We start from the raw sequence: 18,346 nt of genomic DNA on the forward strand, positions 1-18,346 counted from the left end.
TGTTGGTCAGGCTGGTCTTGAACTCCTGACCTCGTGATCCATCCACCTTGGCCTCCCAAAGTGCTGAGATTACAGGCGTGAGCCACCGCGCCTGGCCCTGTTTAACATTTTTGTCATCACCTTCATGTCTCCTGAACTGTCTTCTGTGAATATGGGAGTGTCCCACAATTTAGTCCTTAAACCTGTTCTCTCTGCCCACACCCTCTACCTTTCCTTATGATCTCGTCTTATGGCTTCAAACACCACCTGCCTGTCTCCATTTTCCCTCTCCACCCACCCCTCTCTCCTGAATTCCAGAATCCTGTGTCCACTCGTGTTCTGGACATCTCTGCTGGGGCATCCACAGGCATCTCCACCTTCATATGTCCAAAAGAGACCCTGAACTCCCCAAACATGTATCCCCAGCAGTCCTGCACATATCAGATGAGGGACACCCTGTACTTTCTGGGAATTAAGTAAACCTGTCAAATGTATTTAAAATGTAGGAGATATTTTCTTATTTGTGTTTTCATTTATAATACAAACAATAAATCACATGTTTACTTACATGCCTGTAATCCCAGCTACTTGGGCTAAGGCAGGAGAATCGCTTGAACCCAGGGGGCAGAGGTTGCAGTTAGCCAAAGATCACGCCCTGCACTCCAGCCTGTGTGACAGAGTGACACCCTGTCTCACAAACCCACACACAAAATTATCCGGCTTTGGTGGCAGGTGCCTGTAATCCCAGCTACTCCAGGAGGCTGAGGCAGGAGAATTGCTTGAACCTGAGAGGCAGAGGTTGCAGCGAGCCGATATCATGCCATTGCACTTCAGCTTGGGTGACAAAGTGAGACTGTCTCAAAAAAAAAAAATGTATTTGCTCAGTTAGGATGGAAATAGGCCTGTATGGAAAGTACAGTTAATGTTTCAGTTGTACCTTGATACAAGCAGTTTCTTGGGAGAAATGGCATCCAGCCCAGTGGAGACCCGCAAAAACAGGTCATGTCCATACATTCCCGCTAGAGGGCAGTGCTGGTGTTGGTCGAGGCTTCGGAGGTCACCTTGAAGGCTAACGGTGTGATCATTGGAGAACAGCTGGCATACAGCCATGTCTCAGTATAGGCTACAGGTCTTCAGAGAGGCCCCTGACAGCCGAGTGTGTCGCAGCCTCTGGTCTCACAGTGCCTGTCAACCTCTTGAATTTCTGTGTATTTTGAATTCCAGTAGTCGAGGTCAGAATCTCATATATGGGGTCTGAGAAGGTGCCATATAACATTCTCCAGGGGAGGGGGGAATCCAATCACATTCTCTGGGGTGGGAGGGAAGTTTACTCCATTTCTCATTTATGGGGGCTGCTAAGGGGTGATGCATCACTCGTGAAGGAAGGAGGAACACACTCCAAGTTCTTATCGCAGCACACAAGTCATTCATGTAGCAAACTATGTAAGTGGAACCATTTGAAACCTACATAACAGGGGGCCCAGGTTTCTGCTGCCTCAGAGACTTCATCTGGGCTGCTCCTCTGCCTGGAACTCTCTGGCCCCTCAGCTGCAGGTGACAAACACCCTTCCTTCCCCAGGCCTCTGTTCTGGTAGTACCTTCTTAGGATTCTGTGACCCCCCTATAGCCCCCGATTTAACACTCCAGCCTGATCCCACCCCAACTCTCCTCCATTTTGAAGCTCTGTGTGTTTCTTTCTTTCCCTTTTCTTGCCACTGTCTGGATCCTGGTGACAGCAAGGACCCAAGGGGAGAGACGAGCCAGAAGGTGGGGACTGTGCTGGCTCAACCCCTCTGAGTGGAGCTCAGCCCTAGTCTCACATTTGAGAGCTGAGGCATTTTGCAGAAACATCTCTTGTGCCTCCTTACAGAGATTCTGATTTCAATACTCAGGTGGAGGCCAGGCCTAATATTTAAAGCTGATGCTACAGTAGTTGCTCCCTATCTGCTGGTTTGATTTCTGTGGTTCCAGATCCTCGAGTTTAACCATGGTCTGAAAATATTACACAGAATGTTCCAAAAATGAAGAATGCACAACTGTTAAATTTCTTACCATTCCGAGTAGTGTGCTGAAATCTAGCACTGTCCCACTCTCTTTTGTTTTTGAGGAGTCTCCATTGCCCAGGCTGGAACGCAATGGTGCAATATCGGCTCACTGCAACCTCTGCCTCCCAGGTTCAAGTGATTCTCATGCCTCAGCCTCCCAAGTAGCTGGGATTACAGGCATATACCACCACACCCCACTAATTTTTTGTATTTTTAGTAGAGACAGTTTCACCATGTTGCCCAGGCTGGTCTTGAACTCCTGAGCTCAGGCAATCCACCTACCTTGGCCTCCCAAAGTGCTAGGATTACAGGTGTGAGCCACTGTACCCGGCCAGTCCCATGCTATTTTGCCCAGGACTCGAATCATCTCCTTTTCTGGTATATCTAGGCAGTACAGTCATCCCTCAGTATCAGAGGGATTACTTCCACGACCCCTGAGGATACCAAAATCAGGTGATCTTCAAGTCCCTTATGTAAAGTTGCACAGTACAGCCATACACTGCATAATGACATTTTGATCAACAATCAAATCTATGATGGTGGTTCCGTAAGATTACACTGTTACACTGGAGATGAAAAGTTCCTGTTGCCTAGCTACATCAGAGCAGCCATGACGTCATAGTGCAGTGCATTCCTTGTGTCTGTGGTGATGCTGGGGGAAACAAACCTAGATCGTTGCCAGGCAGCTTTAACCTGGGTGTGGGTGAGGATGACACTGTGATGCTCCCAGAGGTGGTTCATGAGGAATGGACGAATAGGTGGTTGGAACTGATACGAGAACACATAGCTGAAGAAGAGGTGAGAGGATAGGAAAGTGAAGGAAAAGAAAAAAAAAATCCAGGAACTTTCACAGTGAAGGGTTTAGCAGAAACTTGTACAGACCTCAACAAGCTTCTTAAAAAGTTTGAAAACATGAACTCCAACACCAATAGGTGTTTATATTTATTTATCTTATTTTATTTTATTTTTATTTTTATTTTTGGAGATGGAGTCTCGCTCTGTCGCCCAGGCTGGAGTGCAGTGGGGCGATCTCGACTCACTGCAAGCTCCGTCTCCCGGGTTCACGCCATTCTCCCACCTCAGCCTTCTGAGTAGCTGGGACTACAGGCGCCCGCCACCACGCCCGGCTAATTTTTTGTATTTTTAGTAGAGACGGGGTTTCACCATGTTAGCCAGGATGGTCTCGATCTCCTGACCTCGTGATCCACCCGCCTTGGCCTCCCAAAGTGCTGGGATTACAGGCGTGAGCCACTGCGGCCAGCTTATTTTATTTTTTGAGACAGAGTCTCACTCTGTCACCCAGGCTGGAATGTAGTAGTGTGATCTTGGCTCACTGCAACCTCCGCTTTCTGGGTTCAAGTGATTCTCCTGCCTCAGCCTCCTGAGTAGCTGGAATTACAGGTGCCTGCCATTACACCCAGCTAATGTTTGTATTTTGTTTTTTTGTTTTTTTGTTTTTTTTGAGATAGAGTCTCACTCTGTTGCCCAGGCTCGGCTCACTGCAACCTCTGCCTTCCGGGTTCCAGCGATTCTCCTGCTTCAGCCTCCTGAGTAGCTGGGATTACAGGCATGCGCCGCCATGCCCAGCTAATTTTTGTATTTTTAGTAGAGACGGGGTTTCACCATGTTGGTCAGTCTGGTGTCGAACTCCTGACCTCGTGATCTGCCCGCCTCGGCCTCCCAATGTGCTAGGATTACAGGTGTGAGCCACGGGGCCCAGACTAACGTTTGTATTTTTACTAGAGGCAGGGTTTTACCATTTTGGCCAGGTTAGTCTCGAACTCTTGGCCTGGTGTGATCCGCCTGCCTCAGCCTCCCAAAGTTCTGGGGTTACAGGCGTGAGCCACCACACCCAACCCCAAAAGGTGTTTATTAATAGAAAGGAAAGTTTATGGTGCATTACCTGCTCACAAGAACATTTAGGAAGAAAAAATAAGCAAGTAAACCACCATAGATATTTTTCTTCCTCTCTCGTTTCCTAATCAGCTGATTTATTTTTTTATTTTTTGAGACCGAGTCTCGCTCTGTCACCAGGCTGGAGTACAGTGGTGCGGTCTCGGCTCACTGGAACCTCCACCTCCAGGGTTCAAGCAATTCTCCTGCCTCGGCCTCCTGAGTAGCTGGGACTACAAGCCTGTGCCACCACTCCCAGCTAATTTTTGTATTTTTAGTAGAGATGGGGTTTCACCATGTTGGCCAGGATGGTCTTGATCTCTTGACCTCAAGGTCTGCCTGCCGCGGCCTCCCAAAGTGCTGGGATTACTGGTGTGAGCTACTGCACCAGGCCCTCAGCTGACTTTCAGATTCACACCACAGACATATTTCTGAAAGGAGTGCCTTCCCTCCTAGAAGAGCCTCGGGCAAGTTCTTCAAGAGGTATCCAGAAGAAGGCATTGTTATCCCAGACGACAGCTCCATACATGTTATTGCTCCTGAGGACCTTCCAGTGGGACAAGATGTGGCACTGGAAGACAGTGACATTGATGGTCCCCACCCTGTGTAGGCCTAGGCTAATGTATGTGTTTGTGTCCTGGTTGTTGACAAAAAAGTTTTAATGGGGAAAAAGATTTTAAATGGGAAAAAGCTTATAGAATAAAGACAGGAAGACAAAATATTTTTGTACAGCTATATAACGTGTGTTTTAAGCTAAATGTTATTGTAGAAGTCAAAAAGTTAAATTTAGAAGTTTATAAAGTCAAAAAGTTATAGTAAGCTAAGGTTAATTTGTTATTGAGAAAAAATATTTTTTATGTTAGTGTAGCCTAAATATACAGTAAGTATGTATCTATTTTTGAGACAGCCTCTCACACTGTCGCCCAGGCCGGAATGCAGTGGTGCGATTATGGCTCACTGCAGCCTCAACCTCTTAAGTTCAGGTGATCGCCCCACCGCAGCCTCCTGGGTAGCTGGGACTACAGATGTGTTCCACCATGCCTTGACTTATTTCTTGTATTTTTTTTTGTAGACACAGGAGTCTTGCCATGTTGCCCAAACTGGTCTCGAAATTCTGGACTCAAGCAGTCTGCCTGCCTCGTTCTCCAAACGTGCTGGGATTACAGGCATGAGCCACCACGCCTGGCCGAGTATTCGGTATTTATAAAATCTACAGTAGTACACAGTTATGTCGTAGGCCATCACATTCGGTCACCACACACTCACTGACTCATCCAGAGCAATTTCTAGTCCTGCAAGCGCCATTCATGGTGAGTGCCCTAGACAGCTGTACCATTTTTTAAACATTTATATCATATTATTATTGTACCTTTTCTATGTCGAGACATGTTTTTGTTTACAAGTACATACCATTGTGTCACAGTTGCCTGTAGTATTCAGTACATAACATGATGTACAGGTTTTTAGCAATAGGCTATACCATATACCCTAGGTGTGTAGTAGACTACACCATCTTGGTTTATGTAAGTGCAGTCTGTAATGAAATGGTCTGAAAATACATTTCTCAGAACAGGTCCCATTACTAAGCAGTGCATGACTGTATTTGCATATAAATTACACACGTCCTCCCATAGACTTTAAGTCATCTCTTGATCACTTATAATGGATTATTTATAATGGATTAATGAAATTTATAAATGCTATGTAGTTGTTATACTCTGTTGTTTTCTTGTATTATTTTCATTGTTTGTTACTTTTTGGTTTCTTTCCTTTTTTTTTGTAATTATTTCAGTCTGTCGTTGGTTGAATCCCTGGATTTGGACCCTAGAAATACTGAGGGCTGAGTGTAGACTCTATCTGCTCATTAGTCAGTGAATAGTCTTCTTTTTGATCTGGTCCACTTTTGGGGTATCTCAGTCCTTTTGTTTAACCCTTATTTTACTTAACAGTATTCCCCAAGCACGTGAATATTGATGCTGGCAATTTGGATGTGCCAGTGAGAAGCGGTCACATGCATAATTTAAGTGGAGTAAATAGAGGTCAGTACTGTGTGAGGTTCCAGGCATCCACTGGGCATCTTGGAACATATCCTCATGGATACGGGGATTCCAGTGTGTTCTGTCTCTGGCGCTGAGCACCAAGGCTCTGTGTCCTCCATTTCTGAGGGCTTACGTGAGCCTGGGATCCATAGAGAGGGGAGGAGGGGCTGTGCTCTGCATGGAGTTTGGTCACAGCTGTGTCTCTTCCCTGAATGGGGCAGCTCAGTCCAGCCTAGCTCCCTACTGCTGTAGCGTGTGTGCGGGCTTCTCCAGGAGGGGAGCGAGTCCTGAATAAAAGAGTAAAAATTTCACTCGTTCTTCCTGTAGGAATTTCTTGTCCCTGCATCAACTCTGGTGCAGTGGGCAGCAGAGGACATCTTTCCCCAGGATTAGGTCTAACCTGTGTGTGTGGTTGTGGCATAGGGAGGGGAATGTGTTGATTCTGAGCAGTAATCAGTGTATTTTTGACATTTAGGATTGACTTATAAACAGTCATGCTATGTGATGAAGAAGCCCAGAAGAGGAAAGCAAAGGAGTCAGGGATGGCTCTTCCTCAGGTAAAGTGACATTCTCGGTGGATGGTTCTCTCTGTTTCTTTCTGAAATGCCTGAAGCATCCTGCCTGACACGTTTGCTCACACTCACCCATGCCTTCCCTCAGTCCCTCTCATCTCGCTTAGATTCCATCTCTCGTGACCCAGTGACATGAATGTGGGAAGAGGCTGCACTGGGCGTGGTCCTGGGAAGGGCTCACACCCAGACATGGATAGAGACGGGGTGAGGGTCCCGTGGTGTCAGTGCTGTTGGGCAGCAGGGATTGTTCAGGGGCCACATCTGGATGCACTGTCAGCTCTCTGTGGACCAGGATTAGAGAGGCTGCCAATGGAAGTCACGTATTTTTTTTTGAGACAGAGTCTTGCTGTGTCACCCAGGCTGGAGTGCAGTGGCACGATCTCGGCTCGCTGCAACCTCTGCCTCCCGGGTTCAAGCAATTCTGCCTCAGCCTCCTGAGTAGCTGAGATTACAGGCACCCGCCACCACGCCCAGCTAATTTTTTGTATTTTTAGTAGAGACGGGGTTTCACCATGTTGGTCAGGCTGGTCTCGAACCCCTGACCTCGTGATCCACCTGCCTCGGCCTCCCAAAGTGCTGGGATTATAGGCGTGAGCCACCGCGCCTGGCCTGAAGTCACATATTAATGCACACAAGTACCTGGTAAATTCTGGAAAAGGAGTTCAGGAAGGAGAAATCTTTTCTGTCTGATTTTTACTACATTTGAAGCTAAACACCTTTCCTACTTTCTAACGTCTGGCTTGGTTCAGAGAGGACATTCTCTCTTCTTTCTCAGCATGCCCCTCCCGTGGAGACTGGTGTTCCTGCAGGGAGTCTTGTACAGCATCTGTGTTAGGTGAAAAAAGCTATAATTTTGCACAGAGATTAGAGCATAAATTTTTTGTCATTAAAGAGGTGGAAATTATATTCATTCTTGTTCCAGCAATTAGTTATTTTTTTATGTTAAACATCAAATTATGTATATATTTGTTTTATAGGAAGACACCACACATGCAGCTTAGGCCATCAAATACGAAGCCTCCCCTGCCCTGCCCTGTGCAGTTTCCCACCCTCCCTGCGTCTCACTGGCGACCCACTGCTGTCAGCTCTGTGTCAAGAGTGAGAGCATGTCCTGTAGAAATATATTTATACAGCATTGGCCGGGCGTGGTGGCTCACGCCTGTAATCCCAGCACTTTGGGAGGCCGAGGCGGACAGATCACCTGAGGTCAGGAGTTTGAGACCATCCTGGCCAACATAGTGAAACCCTGTCTCTACTGAAAATACAAAAATTAGCAAGGCTTGGTGGCGGGCACCTGTAATCCCAGCTACCACAGAGGCTGAGACAGGAGAATTGCTTGAACCTGGGAGGCGGAGGTTGCAGTGAGCCAAGGTCACGCCACTGCACTCCAGCCTGGGCGACAGAGCAAGACTGTGTCTCAAAAACAAAACAAAACAAAAAAAACCTATACAGCATTATAAGGCTGGACGCTGTGGCTCATGCCTGTAATCCCAGCGCTTTGGGAGGCCAAGGTGGGTGGATCACCTGAGGTTGGGAGTTTGAGACCAGTCTGACCAACATGGAGAAACTCCATCTCTACTAAAAACAGAAAATGAGTCGGGCATGGTGGCGCATGCCTGTAATCCCAGCTCCTTGGGAGACTGAGGCAGGAGAATCGCTTGAACCCGGGAGGCGGAGGCTGCAGTGAGCCAAGATCGCACCATTGCACTTCAGCCTTGGAAATGAGCGAAACTCCAAAAGAAATATATTTATACAGCATTATGGTATTTTAAATAAAATCCTCAGTGATTGTTTCGTTGTAATATTTTATACCAAAAGTTGTGAAAATTTGCATGTTTTCATGTTAGGAAGATGGATTCCTTGCTCCTTTATATCCTCATGTGAACGTTCTCTGAATTAGAAATTAGTCAACTTGGCAAGGTGCAGTGGCTCACGCCTGTAATCCCAGCACTTCGGGAGGCTGAGGCAGGCAGATCACCTGAGCTCAGGAGTTCGAGACCAGCCTGACCAACATGGTGAAACTCTGTCTCTACTAAAAATACAAAATTAGCCTGGTGTGGTGGTGCACACCTGTAATCCCAGCTACTTGGGAGGCTTAGGCGGGAGAATCACTTGAACCCGGGAGATGGAGTTTGCAGTGAGCCAAGATTGCGCCATTGCACTCCAGCCTGGGCGACACAGCGAGACTGTCTCAAAGAAAAAAAAAAAAGAAAGAAATCAGTCACCTCTCTTGTTTTTTGTGCCTGGCGTGGTTCAGGGACCATGTGTGCCATTCAGCTCAGGAGGAGTCTCTGGAGGTCCTGAGCTTTGTCTAGGATGCATCCTCTCTGGACTTTGCTTGTCACCTCCTCACTGAAGAGGGTGGCCAGGTTCTGCTCAGGAGCTTCCCTTTCTGCACCTGCTCTGCAGCCTGTGTGAGGCCATAGGAAGCTGGGGTCCGCACCACCACCTAGTATCTGCCCGTGTAACTGCGGGCTCTGATTTATGCTGATGCCTTTGTTCTCAGTGGCTTCCTGATCTGGGGCCCTGTTACTTCGGTGCTTCTGTTCAACCAAGACAGAACGTTGTCCCTCAGGAGAAATCTGGAGTTTGTGGTTTCCTCTGGATGATGGCGCGTCGTGCCTGAGCAGGGGCTCAGGCTAACGTGTTCATGCATTTTCCCACTGGGCTCCCAGCAGGTTGACTTGGTGCTTCTTTGGGGTGCAGGAACTTGCTAAGGACCTTCTGGATTTCTCACAAAGCCAATTGGTCTGTGTATTGTTTAATTTTTGTCTCCAGGGGGACAGAAAGGTCTGTGGCTTCGCATTCCTGTGTCTTGCTGACATTACTCTTTTAGTAGAGTTGCGAATTTCTTACACAGGTCTGGAGTGTCTTTTAGTTAGGGGCCATGTGTATATTTGCTGAGGGAGAGGTAGGATGTTTCTTGTGTGTGTGTGTGTCATTTATAATTAGTGCTGCTGAAGAAGGAAACTTGTTTTCTTTTTTTATTTTTTTTGAGATGGAGTGTTTCACTCTTGTTGCCCAGGCTGGAGTGCAATGGCGTGATCTCGGCTCACTGCAACCTCTGTCTCCCAGGTTCAAGCAATTCTCCTGCCTCAGCCTCCTGAGTAGCTGGGATTACAGGCATGTGCCACCACGCCTGGCTAATTTTGTATTTTTAGTAGAGACGGGATTTCTCTGTGTTGATCAGGCTGGTCTCGAACTCCCCACCTCAGGTGATCCACCCATCTTGGCCTCCCAAAGTGCTGTGATTACATGTGTGAGTCACCGCACCCGGCCAAAACTTGTTTTCAATATATTCGTATTAGTTAATACACCTAAATGGCATTCTTTGTTATGGTTACAATCCTGTCATTCGTTAGTTCTAACAGATCCTGCTTTTTCCTGCCTCCTACTCCCACTTTTTTTTTCCTGTTTTTTTTCCTCTGCTTCTGGTCCCTGCTCAGGCATCCTGTGCAGTGGTAATTGGCTGCAGCACGGACCAGTGCCCTATTTCTGGCCTTAAATTAGAGGAAATGCATCCCACGTTTACTGTTGATTATGATGTTTTATGAGATGTTCTTGTTTAATATCATGTTTTTTTTGTTTGTTTGTTTTCCAATTTCATTCTTGGCCTGAGTATTAATTATCTAGTAATTTCTTAAGGTATGTCCTGCTGAGATATTTTCTATGACCTTTATTTGTTTGTTTATTTTTTGAGACGGAGTCTTGCTCTTGTCGCCCAGGCTGGAGTGCAGTGGTGCGATCTCGGCTCACTGCAACCTCTGTCTCCCAGGTTCAAGCAATTCTCCTGCCTCAGCCTCCCAAGTAGCTGGGATTACAGGCGCCCGCCACCATGCCTGGCTAATTTTTGTATTTTTAGTAGAGACAGGGTTTCACCATGTTGGCCAGGCTCGTCTCAAACTCCTGACCTCAGGTGATCCATCCGCCTCGGCCTCCCGAAGTGCTGGAGTTACAGACGTGAGCCACTGCGCCCAGCCTATTTGTTAAATTAGTGTATAATATTCTTAAATTTTGTATCATGTATCACTGTTTTATTAATGAAATAAATCAATAAACTCCATTGGGCTTTTGCTAATACCTACATATGTAAATTTTAAAGGACAAAAGTGTATTTATAGGCCAGGGTTAGTGGTGCATGCCTATAATCCCATCTTGGGAGGCTGGGGCAGGATTAAACTCTTCCCTTGAACCCAGGAGTTTGAGATCTTTCTGGGCAACCTAGTAAAACCCCATCTGATTTTTTAAAACTACTACATATTTTTGAATGTGAACATTTACTAGAGATTGGAATTGAAGTTTCTATGTTTTTTAATGATCTGCCATTTTTAATAGCTTAATATTCAAAAATGTTTATCAACTAAATTGAGTACAATTTATACATTTTTAGTGTTGTAAACAATGTGGTCCTCATTTTAGGGACACTTGACATTCATGGATGTGGCCATCGAATTCTCTCAGGAGGAGTGGAAATCCCTGGACCCTGGACAGAGGGCTTTATACAGGGACGTGATGTTGGAGAACTACAGGAACCTGGTCTTTCTAGGTGAGGATGACTTCCCTCCAGAAGCCAGGATCTGCTCTAATCTATCTTTGCATTTTCTCTTGCGTGCCTCTTGGGAGCCCCTAAATTGCTTAACTGAGGTAGAAACCTTGTTGACTCAGAAATGAAAAGCTCTATTATGCTCTCTGGATTTGAAATGCGTCCTTTCTTCAGATGTACTGCCCCCTTCATAATACATCATTGGGTGGCACCGGATAACCAGTTCTCTGTTTTCTCCCCTGTGCTTACAAGTCAGTAGTTCTTGGAAGAGATCTCAGTGTCTACATATTGCATATTCCCTAAGCATTCAGAAGGAGCCAGTCTGTGGGTGAACTTGTGAAATATTATTCTTGATCCATTTGCGATATCCCCTCTCTTACCTAAACACAGGGCTTGGGTTTTGGAAATGCCCCAGCACATCTTGTTTCTTTCTTTTTATTAACAGGAATCTGTCTTCCTGACCTAAGTATTATTTCCATGTTGAAGCAAAGGAGAGAGCCCTTGATTCTGCAAAGTCAAGTTAAAATAGTAAAAAATACAGATGGAAGGGAATGTGTCAGAAGCGTGAACACAGGTAAGAGCTCTGATGGGCAGTGTGGAGGCCATAGTTTTTATTTTTTTATTTTTGAGCCAGGGTGTTCCACTATCACCCAGGCTGTAGTGCAGTGGCAATCATAGCTCACAGCAGCCTCAAACTCCTGGACTCAAGCAATCCTCCTGCCTTGGCCTCCCAAAGTTGTAGATTACAGCCACTGCACCTTGCAAAGCCATACTTTTTTTTTTTTTTTTTTTTTGTCTCGCTCTGTTGCCCAGGCTGGAGTGCAGTGGTGTGATCTCAGCTCACTGCAACTTCTGCCTCCCAGGTTCAAGTGATTCTCGTGCCTCAGCCTCCCCAATAGCTGGGATTACAGGCATGTGTCACCACACCCAGCTAATTTTTGTGTTTTTAGTAGAGACGGAGTTTCACCGTGTTGGACAGGCGGGTCTCAAACTCCTGACCTCAAGTGATCTGCCTCAAGTGATCTACCTCAGCCTCCCAAAGTCCTGGGATTACAGATGTGAGCCACCACACCCAGCCCATACTAACTATTAAAGAGTGTGTGGGAAACTCTCCAAAGGTGGGAGAGTTCTGTGAGAAAAGAAAAGTTTAAATCCTAGGCATTCTGAATGGAAATATTTCTTTGCTCTCTCTTGTCACTCCGCTCTATAAATGCATAATAGTTTCATCTTTTTCACCCTCGAGTGGTGTTGCCACCCAGAGACAAAAGCAAAGTCTTTATCCTGATGGACAGCACCCTGTCATGTGGCTTCTGTGAACTTTTGTTCCATGATTCTGAAGAACACAGGGAGCATTGTTGCCAGGGGTGTCTTTCTCCTGTGGTCTTTCTTTCTGTACTTGATTCCATCTGATGCTCAGTTTCTGTCCCCATAGGCCAAAGCTGAGGTCTTCATAGACCTGCCCCCTTGACCTATTCATGGTCCACCCCATTTCCTGTACTGGGAAGATGTAATCAGGAAATGGGAAAACATGAGCTACTCTTTTTTGCATCTGGGCCCTGGAAACTACAGGTGCCTCCAGCCCCCTCTGCCTGTTCAGGTCTATTTGGATGGGAAGAAGCCAGTGATTTTCCTATTCTCACATGCCACTCAGCACAGAGCATTTCACTTCTGGTCACCAAAATGTGTGGGGATTTCTCCCCATCAGCAATTTTTCACTGGATCTTTACTGGGTTTTCTATAATTCATTTCTAACACTGTCTACCTGGAGTTAGAATCAGATCCCACAGGCTAAGCGTTGGGTTCCCAAGCCTGTCGCCCACCTCAGCCACCATTTGTTAGTAGTAGGTTGTCACCTTTCTGTCTGACCAACACAGCTGTAAGCTGGGTTCCCTCGACTCCCTTCTTGGGTTGATTACTTTGCTCGGGTGGCTCACAGAACTCAGTGAGACACTTCGTTAGGTTCACTGGTTCATGATGCAGGATGTTTCTAAGGATACAGATGGACAGCCAGATGAGGAGATTCACAGGGCGAGGCACGTGGGAAGATTCACTGGGTGTGCCACCCTCCAGGCGCCTGTGTGTCTTCAGCATTTGGAACCTCTTGTGACCCCATAGTTCACGAGCGCCTTCATCACGTAGGCGTGATTGATATTAACTCAATCTCCAGCCCCTCTCCTAGAAGCTAGTGGGTGGGGCTGACAGTTTCATGCTTCTGAGTATGGCCTGGTCTTTCTGGTAATCAGCCCCATCCAAGGAACCCACAAAGGTTGCCTCATTAGAGCAGATCACACTCGAACCACCCAGGACATCTCAAGGTCTTCAGAGCTCTGTGTCAGGAACCGGGGAAGAGACCAATGTATGCATTTCTTCTTATTCCACAAGGCCCCTCAGCCATTCTTCAGTTGTGCTTCATCCACACTTTACTGGTGTGTGTCACAGGGGAGTAGGTGGCTCTTCTGAGATGCTTACTCAGCTGAGTGGGGCAGATAGTCAACAGAAAGACCCTGTATTCGATCCCTAGGTCCCCATGGGGAACATGGCACAAAATAGCAACCAGATGCTTCTGGTTTTAACACTACCATCATTTGTTCAAACTACTGTTACTTTCATCTTGTACCTTTCCATGTATTATAAATTAACTTGGTTTTTGTATATTTAGTCAGCAGTTCCATATTTCATATAATACTCTTTGTGTTTATTATTTTGTATCTGTAGGGCTGTAGTATCAGGGAATGGCCATTGATTTATATATTTTTGAGTGTGTTTTTTTTTTATGCACAGGGTATGCCTCAGCAGGAGATTCTCTAAAACTGACACTCCAGAAGTTTTTGAAAGGAGTTTAAATATTTGTTTTCCTTTGTTGTACCTGACTTAGTAGCTACTATTGAACAACACTTTTGCCAATTAAATTTATTACAGTGTATAATATGGAAATTTTTTATATCTTAAGAATATGCTGTTTTAAAATTGTTGCCATCTTAATCTCAGAAATACCATTACATCGACTTGCCGTAATTTGTTATTTAAGACTGAGGGGCAAAACTCAAACCATATCTTCCTCTGTCTGGTCTTGCACCACACAACAATAAACACAGACAACTTATGTCACCAAATGTGAGTTTTACTTCCACCAATAAGCAATCAGTTCTGCAGTGGCTTCTTGCTGGGTGCCCTTGAATTCTATTCTGATGCTGTGTACCTGGAGAGCGTGTCACATCCCACAGGTTGAGGGCTCAGTCTCCAATACTGCCCCCTTTCAGACACGGGTCATAAGTCCAGGCCTCTGGAACTTTTGACCAACTGGCTTCAAAAGTTGGGGTTCCCATGGCTCCCTCTTTGGGTTTGATTAATTTGCTAGAGTGGTTCACAGATCTCATGGTAATACATACTTAACATTTACAGGGTTTATTCCACAGTGTATTTTAAAGGATCCGGGCCCGGCATGGTGCCTCATATCTGTAACCCAAGAATTTTTGGAGGCTGAGGTGGGCGCATTACTTGATCCCAGGAGTTTGAGACCAGCAACATAATGAGACGTTATCTCTACAAAAAATTTAAAAATTGGCCGGGTGCGGTGGCTCACGCCTGTAATCCCAGCACTTTGGGAGGCCCAGGCGGGCGGATCACGAGGTCAGGAGATCGAGATCATCCTGGCTAACACGGTGAAACCCCGTCTTTACTAAAAATACAAAAAATTAGCTGGGCGTGGTTGCAGACACCTGTAGTCCCAGCTACTTGGGAGGCTGAGCCCGGAGAATGGCCTGAACCCGGGAGGTGGAGCTTGCAGTGAGCGGAGATGGCGCCACTGCACGCCAGCCTGGGAGACAGAGCGAGCCTCCATCTCAAAAAAAAAAAAAAATTAAAAAATTAGCCAGGCATGGTAGTACACACCTTGTAGTCCCAGCTACTCAAGAGGACTGCTCGAGCCCAGGAGTTTAAGGCTGCAGTGAGCTGTGATCGCGCCACTGCACTGCAGCCTGGCTGACACAGAGCAAGACCTTATTCCAAATAGATAGAGAAGGATAAATTAACAGATGGAAAGAACATAGGGTCAGGTCTGGAAGGGTCCCCAGCACAAGAGCTTCTGTGTCCTGGAGTTGGCTTGTGCCACCCTCCTGGCATGTGTGTGAGTTCCTGCTCACCTTCCTGTCAGCCTCGGGGTGTTCAGCTGTCCAGAAGCTCTCTGAACCCAGTCCTTTTGGGTTTTTGTAGAAGCTTTATTATATAATGAAGTTACATGATATAACTTCATTATTTGTCTTTTTGTCTTTGTATGACTGGCTTATTTCACTTACCAGAGTGTCTTTCAGGTTCATCCATTTTGTAGCATATAAAGAAATTTCCATTTTTTTTAGGAACAAAGAATGCTTCTTTTGCTTTCTTTTTTTGAGACGGAGTCCCACTCTGTCGCCCGGCTGGAGTGCGGTGGCGCGATCTTGGCTCACTGCAACCTCCGCCTCCCGGGTTCAAGCGATTCTCCTGCCTCAGCCTCCTGAGTAGCTACAACTACAGGCGTGAGCCACCATGCCCAGCTAATTTTTGTGTTTTTAGTAGAGATGAGGTTTTACCATGTTCACCAGGATGGTCTCGATCTCCTGACCTTGTGATCCACCCACCTCAGCCTCCAAAAGTGCTGGGATTATAGGCGTGAGCCACTGCGCCTGGCCTCCTTTTTCTATTTGTTAATCAGGTTACTGGTTTTCTGATTTGTAGGAGTTTTATGTATTTTAGATATATAAAATCTTATCAGAGGTATGATCTGCAAATATTTTCTCACATATGGTAGGTTTCCTTTTCACTCTGGTAATTGTTTTCTTCCATCCACAATAGTTGTAGGTCTTGTGGTAGTGCATTTTATGTATTTTTACCTTCTTTCTTGTGTTATCAGTGTTCTATCCAGGGAAGCATTATTGAATCCAACGTTATGAAGCTTTCCACCTGATTTTTTCTAGGAGTTTTATGGTTTTAGGTCTTAGTTTTAGGTCATGAATTGACTTTCAGATAATTTTTGCAAACGGTGTAATAAGAGTTCAACTTCATTCCTTTCTTGTGGATATCCAGTTTCCTCAGCACTATTTGATAAAGAGACTGTCCTTTCTCATTACATGGTCTTGGCAGCCTTACTGAACATCATTTGACCAAATATTTGAGGGTTTGTTTCTGGCCTGTCTGTTCCAGTCCATTGGCTTATATGTCTGCCTTCATGGCAGTACAGTTCTATTTTGATGAAGGTAGCTTAGTAATAAGTTTTGTAATCATGCAGTGTAACGCCTCCAGCTTTCTTTCTTTCAAGTTTGTTTTGCTATTGAGGCACATGTGTGATTTCATATTAATTTTAGGATGAGTTTATTTATGAAGAAAACTTCATTGGGATTTTGCTAAAGAGTTCACTGAATCTGTAGATCTCTTTGGCTATTGACATCTTAACCTTAAGACTTACAATCCATAAACATGGGCTGTTTTTGCATTTGTGTGTGTCTTCTCTACTTTGTTTCAGCAATTTTTTGTAGATTTCTGTGTACAAATTTTTCCCGTCCTTGTTAAGCTTATTCCCTCCATATTTGGAGGTTTTGCATCTACAGATTCCACAAAATTGCAGATCAGAAATCCACAGGTCATTGAATCTGCACATGTGGATCCCATGGATATATAGGGCAGACTATTTTCAATCCATGGTTAGTTGAATCTGCAGATATAGAAACCACAGGTATGGAAGGCCTGCAGTAAGGAACTTAGGCATCCACAGATTTTGATATCTGAGAGTGTTTTAAGAAAAACTCTCAAACCATGTTTTTCCTCTGCTCTCACACCACCACAACAATCTGTCAAGACAGAATAAGACTTCCGTGACCGACGGTATAGGAGTTTTTTCCCACACACCAAGCAACGGACAAGAGCTGGGTTTCCTACAGTTCAGTTCTGACACTATACCTGGAGATAGTGTCAGATCCCACAGGTTGAGGGCTCAGTGTCAAAGACTTCCCCCATTTCCCACCGGTTACGAGTCTGGGCCTCCAGAACTTCTGACCAACTAGCTTCCAATTGTGGTTTCTGTGGCCCCTCTTTGGGCTCAATAAAGTTTCTGGATTGTCTCACAGAGCTCACAGAAACACTTACTTACATTTGCCAGTTTATTATAAAGGCTATTGAAAAGGATACAGATGAAGAGACCTGTAGGGCAAGGTATGGGGGAAGGGGTGTGGAGCTTCTGTGCCCTCCCTGCGACCAGCATCCAGGAAGCTCCATGTGTTCAGCCATCTGGAAGCTCTCTAAATGCAGTCCTCTTAGATTTTTATAGAAACCTTATTATGTCAGCATTCTTTCCCCCAGACATAAAGCAGGACCCTCTCTCGGGAGGTCTTAAGACCTATAATCAGAAAGATGGGAGATTAGAGTCCTGCCTTGAGGCAGGTGAATGGAGGGCAGGAAAAGGTTGGAGAGGTTCTGTTTCCTGAGTTCTGCCCCGGGGCCTACCATACCCAACACTATAACAGAAGACTGTAGCAAAGGCTATGGGAGTTATGAGCCAGGAACTGCAGATGAAAACAAATATATATGTATACCATAACACCACACAGGGGTTCCTGGAACCAGTCTTCCCTGGACACCAAGGGACAGCTATATTCTCAATAGAAATAATGCCACACGGGCTTTCTTTTTATTTTTTCCTAATTATGAAGGAAAAGCCTTCATTATTTCAACACTGAGTATGATGTTACCTTTTGGCTTTTTATATAAGGCTTCTGTATGTAAAGTAGATTCCTCGTATTCCTAATGTGTAGAGTGTTTCTATCATCAGTAGTTGTTGATGTTTTTCAAATGTTTTTTCTGCATCCGATGAGCCTATCAAGTGGGTTTTTGTTTTTATTCTGTTTTTGTGGAGTATTGCAGGGATCGATGTTCCTAAGTTGCAACATCCTTGCATTCCAGGAGTGACTTTCACATGATCATAGTGTGTGGTCCATTTTAATATACTGCTGAACTTGCTTGCTAGCATTTTGTTGTGGATATTTGCATTAGATTGATGAGGAATATTGCTCTGTAGTTTTCTTAGAGCCTTTGTGTGCCTTTTCTGTCAAGGTGACACTAGCCTCATTGAATGAGTGAGGGAGTGTTTTGTCCATCACATGGAACATTTGTAAGAGTGTTGGTGTTAAATCCTTTTTCAGTATTTGATAGAGTTTACAGTGAAGTCATCTGGTTCATTACTTGTTTTTGTTAGTAGTTATTTGATAACTAATTCAATCTCCTTATTTGTTACTCGTCTTAGTGTTT

General features: G+C 45.3%; 1 protein-coding gene across 8 annotated transcripts in view; it reads left to right on the forward strand.

The window, feature by feature from the left end:
- LOC468984 (zinc finger protein 610) overlaps positions 1-18,346 on the forward strand; it is a 58,317-nt gene that overhangs the window by 6,506 nt on the left and 33,465 nt on the right. Inside the window, exons 1-6 of one of the 8 annotated variants that reach the window (XM_054672719.2) lie at positions 2,699-2,822; positions 4,990-5,227; positions 5,867-5,956; positions 6,432-6,513; positions 10,948-11,074; positions 11,517-11,645. In XM_054672719.2, the coding sequence (XP_054528694.1) occupies positions 6,451-6,513; positions 10,948-11,074; positions 11,517-11,645 (319 nt within the window). In that variant the 5' untranslated portion in view covers positions 2,699-2,822; positions 4,990-5,227; positions 5,867-5,956; positions 6,432-6,450. Of the gene's footprint in view, positions 1-2,693; positions 2,823-4,989; positions 5,228-5,866; positions 5,957-6,431; positions 6,514-10,947; positions 11,075-11,516; positions 11,646-18,346 lie in introns of those variants that run through there. The other 7 variants (XM_054672718.2, XM_054672717.2, XM_054672720.2 and 4 more) reach the window with 7 other exon arrangements.

Source organism: Pan troglodytes, chromosome 20 (assembly GCF_028858775.2).
Source record: "Pan troglodytes isolate AG18354 chromosome 20, NHGRI_mPanTro3-v2.0_pri, whole genome shotgun sequence".
Classification (NCBI taxonomy): domain Eukaryota; kingdom Metazoa; phylum Chordata; class Mammalia; order Primates; family Hominidae; genus Pan; species Pan troglodytes.